The 13,676-nt window shown below is 49.2% G+C and overlaps 1 protein-coding gene across 1 annotated transcript in view; it reads left to right on the forward strand.

Annotated features, from left to right (window-relative positions):
• The window catches only part of DHTKD1 (dehydrogenase E1 and transketolase domain containing 1), a 34,438-nt gene that overhangs the window by 16,326 nt on the left and 4,436 nt on the right, over positions 1-13,676 (forward strand). The window contains exons 7-13 of the mRNA XM_049777080.1: positions 1,683-1,881; positions 3,887-4,199; positions 4,335-4,419; positions 5,866-6,005; positions 7,060-7,210; positions 8,461-8,567; positions 9,495-9,659. Of these exons, the coding sequence (XP_049633037.1) occupies positions 1,683-1,881; positions 3,887-4,199; positions 4,335-4,419; positions 5,866-6,005; positions 7,060-7,210; positions 8,461-8,567; positions 9,495-9,659 (1,160 nt within the window). The remainder of the gene's footprint in view (positions 1-1,682; positions 1,882-3,886; positions 4,200-4,334; positions 4,420-5,865; positions 6,006-7,059; positions 7,211-8,460; positions 8,568-9,494; positions 9,660-13,676) is intronic.

Below are 13,676 nucleotides of genomic sequence, written 5' to 3' on the forward strand. Positions count from 1 at the left end.
ATCAGGATTTGAATCAGGTGGTTCGAATCCCGGCATCCCATATGGTTCTCCAAGCCTGCCAGGAGTTATTTCTTTTTTTTTTTTTTGGTTTTTGGGTCACACCCATTTGACGCTCAGGGGTTACTCCTGGCTATGCGCTCAGAAGTCGCTCCTGGCTTGGGGGACCATATGGGACTCCGGGGGAATCGAACCTCGGTCTGTCCTAGGCTAGCGCAGGCATTATTTCTTTTTTTTTTTTTTTTTGGTTTTTGGGCCACACCCTGTGATGCTCAGGGGTTACTCCTGGCTATGCGCTCAGAAGTTGCTCCTGGCTTCTTGGGGGACCATATGGGACGCCGGGGGATCGAACCGTGGTCCGTCCTAGGCTAGCGCAGGCACCTTACCTCCAGCGCCACCGCCCGGCCCCGCAGGCATTATTTCTAAGTGCAGAGCCAGGAGTAACCCCTGAGCACTGCTGGGTGTGGGCCAAAAAACAAAAGAAAAAAAAAAAAAGCACCACCCCAAACAAACAAGCAAAAAACTCTACCATAATTACAGGTAAGGGAGGGGACCAATAGTAAAGTGCCTTCTTGGGCCTGAGTGAAAGTAAACGGGAGGGCATTTGTCTTGCATGTGACTAATATGGGCTCACTCCCCAAACACCACCTAGGTCCCTACAGCATAGCCAGGAGTAATTCCGGAATGCAGAGCCTGGAGCAACCCCTGAACATCACCAGGTGTAGATACTCCCCCCCAAAAAAAAAGCCAAAAATAATGACTAATAAGAGAAGCATTTAAAGGGACAATTTCAAATTGCCTAAAAGTGTGTATGTGAATGTTATAGGGGTAAGACAGAAACCAAAAATCAATGCAATGAGCACAATTATGTGTGATTATCCTTAGGCTATTCAAACATTGGTTGTGGAGTTCTCTGTCCTATAGTGGCTGTAACTAGTTGTCCCATCTGCTTAGTAATCAGAGGGGAGAATGAAGAACTCATTTGGTTTAACCCAGAGACATTGGCATTATTCAGAGAAAGGCTGGGCTTTGATCGTTCTTCTCCCATTTTACAGGGTTATAAGAGTCACTGGCTAGGTGATGAGAACTTAATCCACAGAGCCTAGCCTGGGGGTCTTTTGAAGCAGAGTCTGTGTGATTGGTTTGGAAGTGATACTAATGATTGTCTTCTGGCTTTTCTCCTGGGAGAAAGCCCATCTCTCCCCCTAGGTTGTGTCCTTTTTTGTTTTTGTTTTTGGACCATTCCTGGCAGTGTTCAGGCGTTATCCCTCATTCTGTGCTCCACAATCCCAGCAGGCTCTGGGGACCATATGGGGTGCCACAAATCCAACCCAGGTCTGCTGCTTGTGAGGCAAATGTTCTGCCCACTGTGCTATCACTCCAACCCCAGGATGCATCCTTTTTTTTTTTTTTTATCTCTGAGGGACAGCTACAGAGAAGATGCTATTCACTAGGTCAAGCCTGTCACTGCTGAGCCCTTAGATGCACTCAGTGACTTGTCCCTGTGATAACCGGTGCTGTAGATCTGGATCCTGAATGTTCCGTTTCACCCCTGTTTCTCATTGTCTGTCAGAGCTGGGATGGGAGCTCCTGTGGCTCTTTTGTACTCCAGCACAGCCTTGCAGCCATCACGTCATGCCACCTTCAGGCCCCCAGTGCTTTCAGCTTTGTCTTCTCGTTGGCAGGGAAGCTGGTGGGCTGCGCCATCATCCACGTGAATGGGGACAGCCCGGAGGAAGTGGTGCGAGCCGCTCGGCTGGCCCTCCAGTACCAGCGCCAGTTCCGCAAGGATGTGATTGTGGATCTGCTGTGCTACCGCCAGTGGGGCCACAACGAGTTGGATGAGCCATTCTTCACCAATCCCGTCATGTACAAAATCATCAGGTACCCATGCCGCTGTCCCCCCCCCCCTCCCCCCCCCCCCCCCGCTCCCTAACAGGGCTTGGCCTGTGAGTTCATCAGACTTTCCAGTAGAGCCACCAGCCCCCCAGGTGGCCCAGAATGTGACACTTGCAAGGGCAGAGCTAGGAGGGACACCCAGTGACAATGAGTTATAGGGGAGCTCTGCCTTGTTCTTCAAACTTTACTTGTCCAGGGACCAGAGACAGCACAGTCGAGAGGGCATTTGCCTTGCATGTGGATAGCCCAGGTTCAACCCCAGATATTCCATATGGTACCCCTGAAAACTGCCAGAAGTGATTCCTGAGTGCACGGCCAGGAGTAAACCCTGAGCACTGCTGTGTTTGACCTTCCAAAGAAAAACAAAATAAAACAGAACAAAAAAATTACTTCTGTGGGTCAGGCCCATACCACAGGCAGTAGAGTACTTTGGAACAACCTGCCAGACATGCCATCCGATGGCCCCAATTTGCTTCCTCATCAACCCAAATTAAAAGCAGGGGAATGAGGCTAGTGGTATTTCCAGATCTTTCTGCTTGTTGTTTGCACAAATCCACTCTTAGAAGAACAATTCCTTTTTCTTTATGTTTTGAAAAAGCTGATTACTTGATAGGTCATGGGACTCCACTGAGACATTCTAGCTTTAAGAGCGCCTCTGAAAATACTCTATCCTTAATCCCCTCACTTTTAGCAGGATTAAAAGTCACAATATGCATGCTGAGGCCAGAGTGATAGCATGATGGCGAGGGCATTTGCCTTGCACATGACCAACCAGGTCTAGAATCTAATCCCACATCAGGATTCAATCCTCACCACCCCATATGACCTCTGAGGAGTGATTGCTGAGCACAGAGACAGGAATAACCCCTGAGCATCACTGACTGTGACCCCAAAACAGAACAAAACCAAAAAAGTCACAATATGCGTGCAAATTGGAGCATTATGGAGATGCACATTGGTCTGATCCTTGTAGGACCCAAGGACTGACAAAAACATTTCTAGGACTGTTAATACCTCCTGAAGTCTGTTTCCGGCAATACTGAACTATTTAAAAAAAAAAATCAAGGGATGCTGAATGGGTAGGTGACAGGCCAGCACTGCCAGTGATTGTTGAGAATTGACCAATTCAGGGGCCGGAGAGATAGCATGGAGGTAAGGCGTTTGCCTTTCATGCAGAAGGTCATTGGTTCGAATCCCGGCGTCCCATATGGTCCCCCCGTGCCTGCCAGGAGCAATTTCTGAGCATGAAGCCAGGAGTAACCCCTGAGCACTGCCGGGTGTGACCCAAAAACCAAAAAAAAAAAAAAAAAAAAAGAGAATTGACCAATTCATAGCAAAAACTCTTGTCTGATCACTTCTACCTGGCAACAAACAGCCCCCAGGCCTAGAAAGATTAATTCTTTCCTCCTGCCTACCTGCAGAGGGTGCTATTCACTGACAACCCTGGGAAAAACAAGCACTTTATTGGTTTAAAAAAAAAAAGATGGGGTCAGAGATATAGCATGGAGGCAGGACATTTGCCTTCCATGCAGAAGGATGGTGGTTCGAATCCCAGCATCCCATATGGTTTCCTGAACTTGCCAGGGGCATAGAGCCAGGAGTAACCCCTGAGCGCTGCCAGGTGTGACCCAAAAACCAAGATCAAGGGACAGAGCTATAGCACAGCAGGGAGGTTGTTTGCCTGGCGTGTGGCCAACCCGGGTTCAATCCTCTGGCATCCCATTGGGTCTCCCAAACCTGCCAGGAGTGATTCCTTAGCGCAGAGTCTGAGAACTGCTGGGTGTGACCCAAAAACCATAAAAAAATGAGGGGTGGGGGAAGGCAGGTAATATACAATGATCATTTGGAAGTGGACAGTACCGTAAAATGGGGAGGTCACACTGTGTAGTTCCCCCCATCTCCTGTCTGCCTTTTCTTTCATCTTGCCCCTCCCCTCTCTTGTCTCAGCACAACCCAAAGCAAACCTCCCCCTTCTCTGTCTCCTGTCCAGAGCCCGGAAGAGCATTCCTGACACTTACGCAGAGCATCTCATAGCCAAGGGGCTCCTTATGCAGGAGGAGGTGACAGAGATCAAAACTTCCTACTTTGCCAAGTTAAATTCTCACTTGGCCAACCTGGAGAACTACCAGCCTCCTGCCACCCATCTGCAGGCCCACTGGCAGGGCCTGGTGTTGCCGGCTGCCTGCATCACCACCTGGAACACAGGGTTGCCCTTGGACCTCCTGCGCTTTGTGGGGGCCAAGTCCGTGCAGGTTCCAGAGTCTCTGCAGGTGCACAGTCACCTGCTGAAGATGCATGTCCAGGTAGGTGCCGCAGGAGACTCACCAGCTGGCTAGGAGCACTGTGAGGGTGAGTTGGGGACTGTGAATGGAACCAGCAGTGACTGTGTTCCAGCATGGTGGTGGTGAGCTACTCATGGCCATTTGTCCTCCTTGCAGTCCCGACTGGAAAAAGTGATGGATGGGACAAAGTTAGACTGGGCCACTGCGGAAGCCCTGGCCTTGGGCTCTCTCCTCGCTCAAGGTAAGAACTCACTCTTGAACACATGGCCCATGGGGACCACAGAGGTGGCCTATGTGCAAAGTGACTCCTGTGGGGGCAGTGTGGCTGTAAGCTTATTGGTTTTGGGGTGTGTGTGAGGGGTGGAGGTGAGAGGAGAGGGAGGTACGCTAGACTTTAGTAAATTCCCTTGTCTGGTTATTTCACCTGAGTCAAAGTCATGAGGCACCTTCATTAGAGAATAGATGAGGAAACGGTTGTTTCTGGGAACCAAAGAGCCCAGTGTTGGATGTTTGGGATTTTTTTTTTCTTTTTTGAGATGTAGGGCTGGCCACACCCAGTGGTGTGCAGGCTCTGTGCTCTCCCCCTGACTGTTCTCAGGGATCCCTCTTGGTGGTGATCAGGGGAGCCATATGGTGCTAGAATTGAACTGAAGGATGCCAAAAGCAAAGTATGAGATGCCTTTAATCTGGGACCCATTCTTCATTCTCACAAGCTCTGACTACAGATATTTTTGTGGGGCCATACCCAGCAGTGCTCAGGGTTTACTTCTAGCTCGGGCTCAGAAATCGCTCCTGGCAGGCTCGGGGGACCATATGAAATGCCAGAAATCAAACCTGGTTCCATCTTGGGTTGGCCACGTACAAGGCAAACACCCTACCGCTGTGCTATTGTTCTGGCCCCTGACTATATATATATATATTTTTTTTTTTTGAGATATCTTGTTACAAAGTTGTTTATGATTAAGTCTCAGTCATACAATGTCCAACACCCTTCACCAGGACACACTTCTTATCACCAATGTCCCCAGTTTTCTTCCAGCCCTTTCACTTGCCTGTTTCTGTTCTCTAACAGATATTTTTCTTCTTTTTCATCATCATCATCTTCTTCTTCTTCTTCTTCTTCTTCTTCTTCTTCTTCTTCTTCTTCTTCTTCTTCTTCTTCTTCTTCTTCCTCCTCCTCCTCCTCCTCCTCTACTTCCTCCTCATTCTCCTCACTCTTATGGTTTGCAATACTATTACCAAGGGGTATCATGCCTAGCACTTTCTCTCCTCTCAGCACCTAGTTCTTGTCCACAGTGATCATTTCCAACTCCCTCATTGTCACAGTGGTCTCTTCTCTACCCTCATGCATCCCCCACTGTCACAAGCTTTCTACCATGGCCCTTGTTGCTTCTGATGACAGATTTTTGAATAGAGGATAGCTGTCTTGTGTTTTATGTTTTTGCTCACTGATTTATGCTGGCAATCGAGCCTGAGGCCTCACACACAGAATGCACATGATGTGCCTATGGACTATGACCCAGGCCTGGATTTATTCAGGAAATTTCCTAAGGGAGAGTCTCGAAATGGGCTGTCTAGATTCACCACCTTGCCTAGGCGAAATCATTCATGGGAATTTGAACCTCCTCCTTCTTGCTTGTGACATTTACTCACGGAACTCTGAACCCCTCCCTTCTTGCTTACATAGGATTCAATGTTCGTCTGAGTGGCCAGGACGTGGGTCGTGGGACTTTCAGTCACAGGCATGCGATGGTGGTTTGCCAGGAGACGGATGAGGTCTACATCCCACTGAACCATATGGACCCTGGTCAGAAGGGCTTTCTAGAGGTGGGGCATCTCCTGCGAGGCTCTTTTTGTGCTTTAGGGGCCACACTCAGATTCAGGGGTTACTATTGGCTCTGCACTTAGGAGTTAGTCCTGGTAGACTTGGAGGCATATGGGATGCCGAGGATTGAATCTGGGTTGGCCACAAACAAGACAAATGCCCTCCTAACTGTATGCAGGCCCTACAGATAGAGCACTTTTTTCTTTTTTTTCTTTTTTTCTCTATTTTCTCTTCTCTTCTCCTTTTCTTTTTCCTTTTCTTAAATTTGATGCTCTTTGTTTTGTTTGTGAACCACACCCAGCAGTGCTCAGGGTTGATTCCTGGTTCTGCACGCAGGAATCACTCCTGGGGCCAGAGAGATAGCACATTGTCGGGCATTTGCCTTGCATGTAACCAACCCAGGACTGATGGCGGTTCGATTCCCGGCATCCCATATGGTTCCCTGAGCCTGCCAGGGGTGATTTTTGAGCACAGAGCCAGAAGTAACCCCTGAGCATCACAGGGTGTGACCCAAAAACCAAAAAAAAAAAAAAAAAAAAAAAAAAAAAAAAAAAAAAAAAAGAGGAATCATTCCTGGTAAGCTCAGGAGATCAACCTGGATGCTGAGGACCAGATTCTGGTCGGGCAAATGTCCACTGTACTATCACTCTAGCCCCACACTGTTCTTTTCTCTCTCTTTTATGTTATTGGGAGTCACACCCGGCAGTCTTTGGGGATCTCTCCACACTAGATGTTCACCCGGGCCTTTAGGGAACCCTAAGATACTAGGCATCTAACCCAGGCCTCTGCATGCCAAGCTCTCACATTGCAAAGCACATGTTCTGACCCATCAAACAATCTCTGACTCAATTTTGCTTATTCTCGAAGGGAATCTCAGTCTCATGCTCCAACAGTCCTTCTCTCCTTCTCTGGCCCCACTTTTCTTATCCCCACTCCTCGTTAGAGACCAAGCAAATGCACCTTCTCATAGCTTGGCCCAGATGACCTGGAACCCAGATTCCCTCCCAGAAGGTTTGTACATGGGCTGCTCCCTTCCCCTGTTCTCCTGTGCCACAGGTCAGCAACAGCCCCTTGTCCGAGGAGGCGGTGTTGGGGTTCGAGTACGGCATGAGCATTGAGAGCCCTACGCTGCTTCCTGTCTGGGAGGCTCAGTTTGGTGACTTCTTCAACGGGGCCCAGATCATCTTTGACACTTTCATCTCTGGAGGTGAGTGGTGAGCGTTGGCTTCTGGGGAGACAACAGGTTCCAGGCACCAGCCCCTTCCCCCAAGAACAACACTGGTCTTAAAAGGAACTGTGGGAGTGGGGTGGAGCACGGTAGCACAGCAGGCTGGGTACTTGCCTTGCACAAAACAGACTCAGTTTTGATCCCCAGCATTCCCTAGGGTTTCTCAAACCTGCAAAGAGTAATTTCTGAGTGCAGATCCAGGAGGAACCCCTGAGTACCACTGGTTGTGGCCCAAAAACAAAAAACCAGGGGGCCATAGAGGGCCCAGAGAAGGTACAGAGGTTTGGAACGTGACCTTGGCGTGCAGGAAGAAGGCCTGGGTTTGAGCTTGCAGTGTCTGGACCTTGGAGCACCGAGCCAGGAGTAGCTTCCTGAGCAGCAAACCATGGAGGATCCTTACCCAGGGCAGAGAAAGTGGCTCAGAGGGTGGAGCTTGTATGTTGGAGGTGTTGGGGTTCACCATAGGGGTGCCTCAGGGTCCCTCACATTGCCCTTATATCCTGGAAACTGCTAACAAGCAAGGGCGGGAGGGTATGCTGCTGTGAACAGTGCAGACTAGACTACCCCTTCTCCTTTGGGTGGGCAGCTGTCCTGGCCCAGACAGTCATCCTGTGGTCATCTGCTTTATTTTCTGGGGTGACCACTCTTTTATTGGGGTGTATACTTCAGTCTGTACCCAGGACTGTGGTCTCTGCACCACTGAGGAAGGAAAACACCCCCAGGAGCTTGATTTTGATGGGCATATCTTGTTTCACCTTGTTCGGGGAACATAGTCTGGAGAACATGGCAGGTCTCTGGGCATTGCTCACAGCCATGCTGTTTCAGGAACTGGAACTGGCCTATGGTTTCTATGGCAACAATGGGGCTAGAAACAAGCGTTCTTACTTCGAGAGCGAAATGTTATAAAACAGTGCTATTTGTAGCAAACGGGTAGTTTCAAGAACTGAACATAAACCAGTCTGGGGAAGTTCTAAATGATTGTATCTAGGTGAAAACAAGGTTTATATGACAGTGCCGTTTCCCAAGGGTTTCAATGCCAGTACTGAGGAGAGAAACAGGTGTTCCTCTTTTAGAGCAAAATAGGTCATACAGGGCTTTTGGTAGCATCCTGTCTCTGGAGTTCTAGGTTTGCTACTCTCAGGCACCCTAGCAGGAAAGTGCATGGTCCTACAGATGGCTCTGGGACCCTGCCTGTCCCTGCAGCCTGCATCTTCCCATGTGCATTGCAGGCGAGGCCAAGTGGCTCCTGCAGAGCGGCCTGGTTATCCTGCTGCCCCACGGTTACGATGGCGCTGGTCCCGACCACTCTTCTTGCCGCCTCGAGCGCTTCTTGCAGGTACCTGTGGGTTCAGGTGTGGGGCTCCGACCCCCCACACCTTGGGGACTTTGAATCAGAACCACCCCCCTACGAGACATAGCACCAGGGTACAGGGAAGAAACAGCACATCGGTCCCTGGAGAGACAGAGGCTGGTGCCAGGCCATGAAGGGGCATTTTGAAACCGCATCTTCCCCTCAGACTTATCTTGGCTTATCCCTCAGTGGACCATGATCATGGCCACATCCTGGGCAGCCCAGTGCAGGAATGTCCCCTGAAATCTTTTGTGTGCTGCTGCCTCTGTCCTTCTGGCCATCTGTGGTGACTCTGGCCCAACTGACCATAGCCCCTCTCACAGCAGTGAGGCTCTGCTGTCCACAGACACGTTTCCCTTTCTTATTTTATTCCACAGACGTTTCCCCTTCTTATTTTATTTTCATTTTTGGGCCATGCCTGGTGGTACTCAGGGATTACACCATACTCTGCACTCAGGAATCACTCCTGGCAGGCTCGGGGACCATATGGGATGCCGGGGATCGAACCCAGGTTGACTGGATGTAAGGCAAACACCCTCCCTGTTGTGCTACTGCTCCGCCCAGCTTCCCTTGCTTTGAGCTGCTCTCCCTCTGGACACCCCGGCTGGTTCCTTCCTTCCCTTGCCCCTGATAGCACTGACTCTAGTACATTTGGGGAGCCACATGCTTATAGCCCAGGTCTGGCCCGGGCTTTGCAGGTCCTTGAGGTTTCTCCCACTGTGTCCCCTCCTGTGGGACCCCAGAATGTCAGTCCCAGAGGGCCCTTTCTACTCAATGACGCAGTGGCCCTTGAGCATCTCCCGGGTAGGTCTGGCTCCTGTTACCATCATGGCACAGGCTTGGGCAGGGGGAGGAGATGCTCCATTTACTTCTGCCCCTCTGGCCCTTTTATTCACTTCTGGTTCCCCCCAGATGTGCGACAGCACTGAGGAGGGTGTGGATGGGGACCTGGTGAACATGTTCGTGGTGAACCCCACCACCCCAGCCCAGTACTTCCACCTGCTGCGGAGGCAGATGGTGCGGAACTTCAGGAAACCCCTGATTGTGGCATCCCCCAAGATGCTGCTACGCTTTCCGGTGAGTAGAAAAGGCCATGGCCTTTGAGTGGCCTGAGTCCCTGTCTGTGTCCGTGTCCAGGGAGTAAGATGCTAAGATTCACCCCTTCCAGTGGAGGACGCTGCTGTGCTTGCCTTCTCTTCCCTCACCTCTCTACTTTCTGTCCTCTTCATCCTTCCTCCTACCAGTCTCCTTCCGCCCTCCCTCCTACCTGTCCCCTCACCTGGTATGTTCCCTACAGAATACCTGCTCTCTTGGTCATTATTATTATTATTATTATTATTTTTGGTTTTGGGGCCACACCCTGCAGCATATGGGTTACTCTTGACTCTCTGCTCAGAAATTGCTCTAGCAGGCACAGAGGACTATATGGGATCCAGGATTCGAACCACTGTAGGTCCTGGATTGGCTGCCTGCAAGGCAAATGCCTTACCACTATCTTTCCCACCCTCTCTTGGTCTTTGTTTCCATTGTTTTGGGGTATTTGTTGTCGCCCATTATATATCTTCTATCCCACATATGAGAGACAATCTGTGTCAGCCTCTTTCTCTCTTACTTCGTTCAGCTGATACTCTCCAGGTCCTTCCATGCAGCAGCAAATTGCATGGCTGTGGTTTCTTATGACTGAGTAATATCCATTGTGTACCATAGTTTCTTTATCCACTCATCTCTTCTGGAACACTTGGGTTGTTTCCACATAGTGCTGCAAGGGACATAGATGTGCAAATGTCTTTCCTCTATTTTTATTTTTGGGGCCCTTGGGATATATTCCAAGAAGTGGGCTTGCTGGGTCAAATACAAGTCCAATTCCTTGTATTTTGAGTAGTGTCCATATTATTCTCCAGAAAGACTGGACTAGTCGACATTCCTTACAGCAGTGAATGAGAATCCTTTTTTCTCTGCATCCATACCAGCACTGGTTGTTCCTTTTTTTTGTTTTTTTTGGTTTTTGGGCCACACCCATCGGTGCTCAGGGGTTACTCCTGGCTGTCTGCTCAGATATAGCTCCTGGCAGGCACAGGGGACCAGATGGGACACCGGGATTCGAACCAACCACCTTTTGGTTCTGGATCGGCTGCTTGCAAGGCAAACGCCGCTGTGCTATCTCTCCGGGCCCTGGTTGTTCCTTTATTTGGGGAAGGGGGCTCACTCCTGGCAGTGCTCAGGGGTTTCTTCTGGCTCTGCGCTCAGAAATTACTCATGGCAGACTCAGGAGACCATATGAGATGCCAGGGATTGAACCTGGTTGACTGCCTGCAAGGCAAACGCCTTACACACTATCCTATTACTCTGGCCCCATATTTTTTGTTATTGTTTTGATTTTGGGCCACATCTGTTGGTACTCAGGTTTTACTTCTGCTCTGTGCTCAGAAATCACTCCTGGCAGGCTCAGGGAACCCTCTGGGATACTGGGGATCAAACCTGGGTTGAGGGCCTGGAGAGATAGCACAGCGGCGTTTGCCTTGCAAGCAGCCGATCCAGGACCAAAGGTGGTTGGTTCGAATCCCGTGTCTATGAGCTATTTCTGAGCAGACAGCCAGGAGTCACCCCTGAGCACCGCCGGGTGTGGCCCAAAAACCAAAAAAAAAAAAAAAAAAACCCCAAAAAAACAAAAAAACAAAAAACCTGGGTCGATTGTGTACATGGCAAATACCCTACCTGCTATGCTATTGCTCTGCCCCCCCATGTTCTTATTTATTTATTTATTTATTTATTTATTTATTTATTTATTTACTTACTTACTTACTTATTTTGGTTTTTGGTCACACCCGGCAGCTCAGGAGTTATTCTTAGCTCCAGGCTCAGAAATCACTCCTGGCAGGCTCGGGGCACCATATGGGATGCTGGGATTCGAACCAATGACCTTCTGCATGAAAGGCAAACGCCTTACCTTCATGCTATCTCTCCGGCCCCATGTTCTTATTTTTTGAGCTGTATCAGTCTCTGTGGTGTTAGGTGAGATCTCCTTGTTTGATTTGCATCTCTCTGATGATTAATGTTACAGAGCATCTTATGATGTGCCTTTTGAAGGTCACATTGCTTTAAAGGGAGAAATTTTGGGAGTTGGAGATAGTGTGGCAGGTCGAGCACTTGCCTTGCATACAGCTGATCTAAGTCTCCTACTGCTGTGCTATTGCTCTGGCCCCTTGGGCTCAAAACAAAACAAAAACTATAAAGAGGGCCTTTTTTTTTTTTTTTTGTATTGTACCTGAACCAAGTGTTTGGTGCACAAAGTTGTTTTTTTTTTTTTTTTTTTTTTTTTGGTTTTTTGGGCCACACCGTTTGACGCTTAGGGGTTACTCCTGGCTAAACACTCAGAAATTGCCCCTGGCTTTGAGGGGCCATATGGGACGCTGGGGGATTGAACTGCGGTCCTTCCTTGGCTAGCACTTGCAAGGCAGACATCTTACCTCTAGCGCCACCTCACCGGCCCCACAAAATTTTTTTTTTGTTTTGTTTCTTTTTGTTTTTGGGCCACACCCAGTGGTGCTCAGGGGTTTCTCCTGGCTGTCTGCTCAGAAATAGCTCCTGGCAGGCATGGGGGACCATATGGGACACTAGGATTCGAACCAACCACCTTAGGTCCTGGATCGGCTGCTTGCAAGGCAAACGCAGCTGTGCTATTTCTCCGGGCCCAAAGTTGTTTTTTTTTTTTTTGGATTTTGGGCCACACCTGGCGATGCTCAGGGGTTACTCCTGGCTGTCTGCTCAGAAATAGCTCCTGGCAGGCACGGGGGACCATATGGGACACCGGGATTCGAACCAACCACCTTTGGTCCTGGATCGGCTGCTTGCAAGGCAAACACCGCTGTGCTATCTCTCCAAGCCCCTAGTTTTTTTTTTTTTTTTTTTTTAATCATAAAAATATATGACTCCCAAGCCATTCAAGTCAAGGAAACAGATACCTGGAGATATAGCCTGTCTCAGTGCTTTGCTTTGCCTCAGAGTTTTTTTGTTTGTTTTTGTTTTTGGGCTACACCTGTTGACGCTCAGGGGTTACTCATGACTATGGGCTCAGAAATCACTCCTGGCTTGGGGAGAGCATATGAGATGCCAGGGGGATCGAACTGCGGTCTGTCCTAGGCTAGTACTTGCAAGGCAGACACCTTACCTCTAGTGCCACCGCTCCGGCCTCTCCTCAGAATTTTAATTTGGAAAAATGGTCCTTACCCACTTGGACACTGCTGTTTGGGGATCTTAGGAGTCCTCAAGTATGTCCTTAATATTGGTAGGTGTTGAGGACAGTCACAAGTGACGTGCATTTCACTGGTTGTATTTTTTTTTTGTTTGTTTTTATTATGGGGTCACACCTGGTGGCACTCGGGTTGCATCTGGCTCTGAGATATTACTCCTGGCAGATATTACTCCTGGCAGGATTGGGGAACCCTGTGGGATGCTGGGGATCATACCTCAGTTTGCCTTTTAAAAGGCAAATACCCTACTCATTGTACTATAACTTTGCCCCCTGAAGTAGTTGCTAGTCTTCGGAGGGGAGTGGTCCCTGGCGAGAGGTACAGGGGACCAACCCAGTCCTTTCTGAGATGCTCTCCTGAGCTGGAAGCAGCACAGGACATGTTGGAGCAGCAAACTTAGCATTGTCTTTGAATGTTTAACCTTGACATAGAAACTCACTGTTAAAAGATCCAGGTCCAAATGGCAATGATTCTGTTTATAGGATGTATATGCACTGAGGACTTTGTTACTTTGTCAGGGGATCAAATCTGGAAGTTCTGGGGGGGGGTGATACCGGGTGGTGTTTGGGGGAGAAACCCAAGGCTCCTGTAGAGCCTGAGCTCTAGCCCTCCATCTCCTTAGACTTGAAGTTTTGTTTCTGCTCTTTTTTGCTTTTTGGGGTATTTGTTACTCTTGATTCTGGAGATGGAACCCCAAGACACTCTGCCCATGGTGCCCGCCAGCCCGGAGACCCTCCCCTGGCCGGAAATGCAGCTAAGGGACTAGACAAGGTGATCTAAGGCAGCCATGGAAGAGCCACATTGTTCCAAAAGATCTAGAACAATATTTAGAACAATGTGGTGC

The sequence above is a fragment of the Suncus etruscus genome, chromosome 7, assembly GCF_024139225.1.
Source record: "Suncus etruscus isolate mSunEtr1 chromosome 7, mSunEtr1.pri.cur, whole genome shotgun sequence".
Taxonomy (NCBI): domain Eukaryota; kingdom Metazoa; phylum Chordata; class Mammalia; order Eulipotyphla; family Soricidae; genus Suncus; species Suncus etruscus.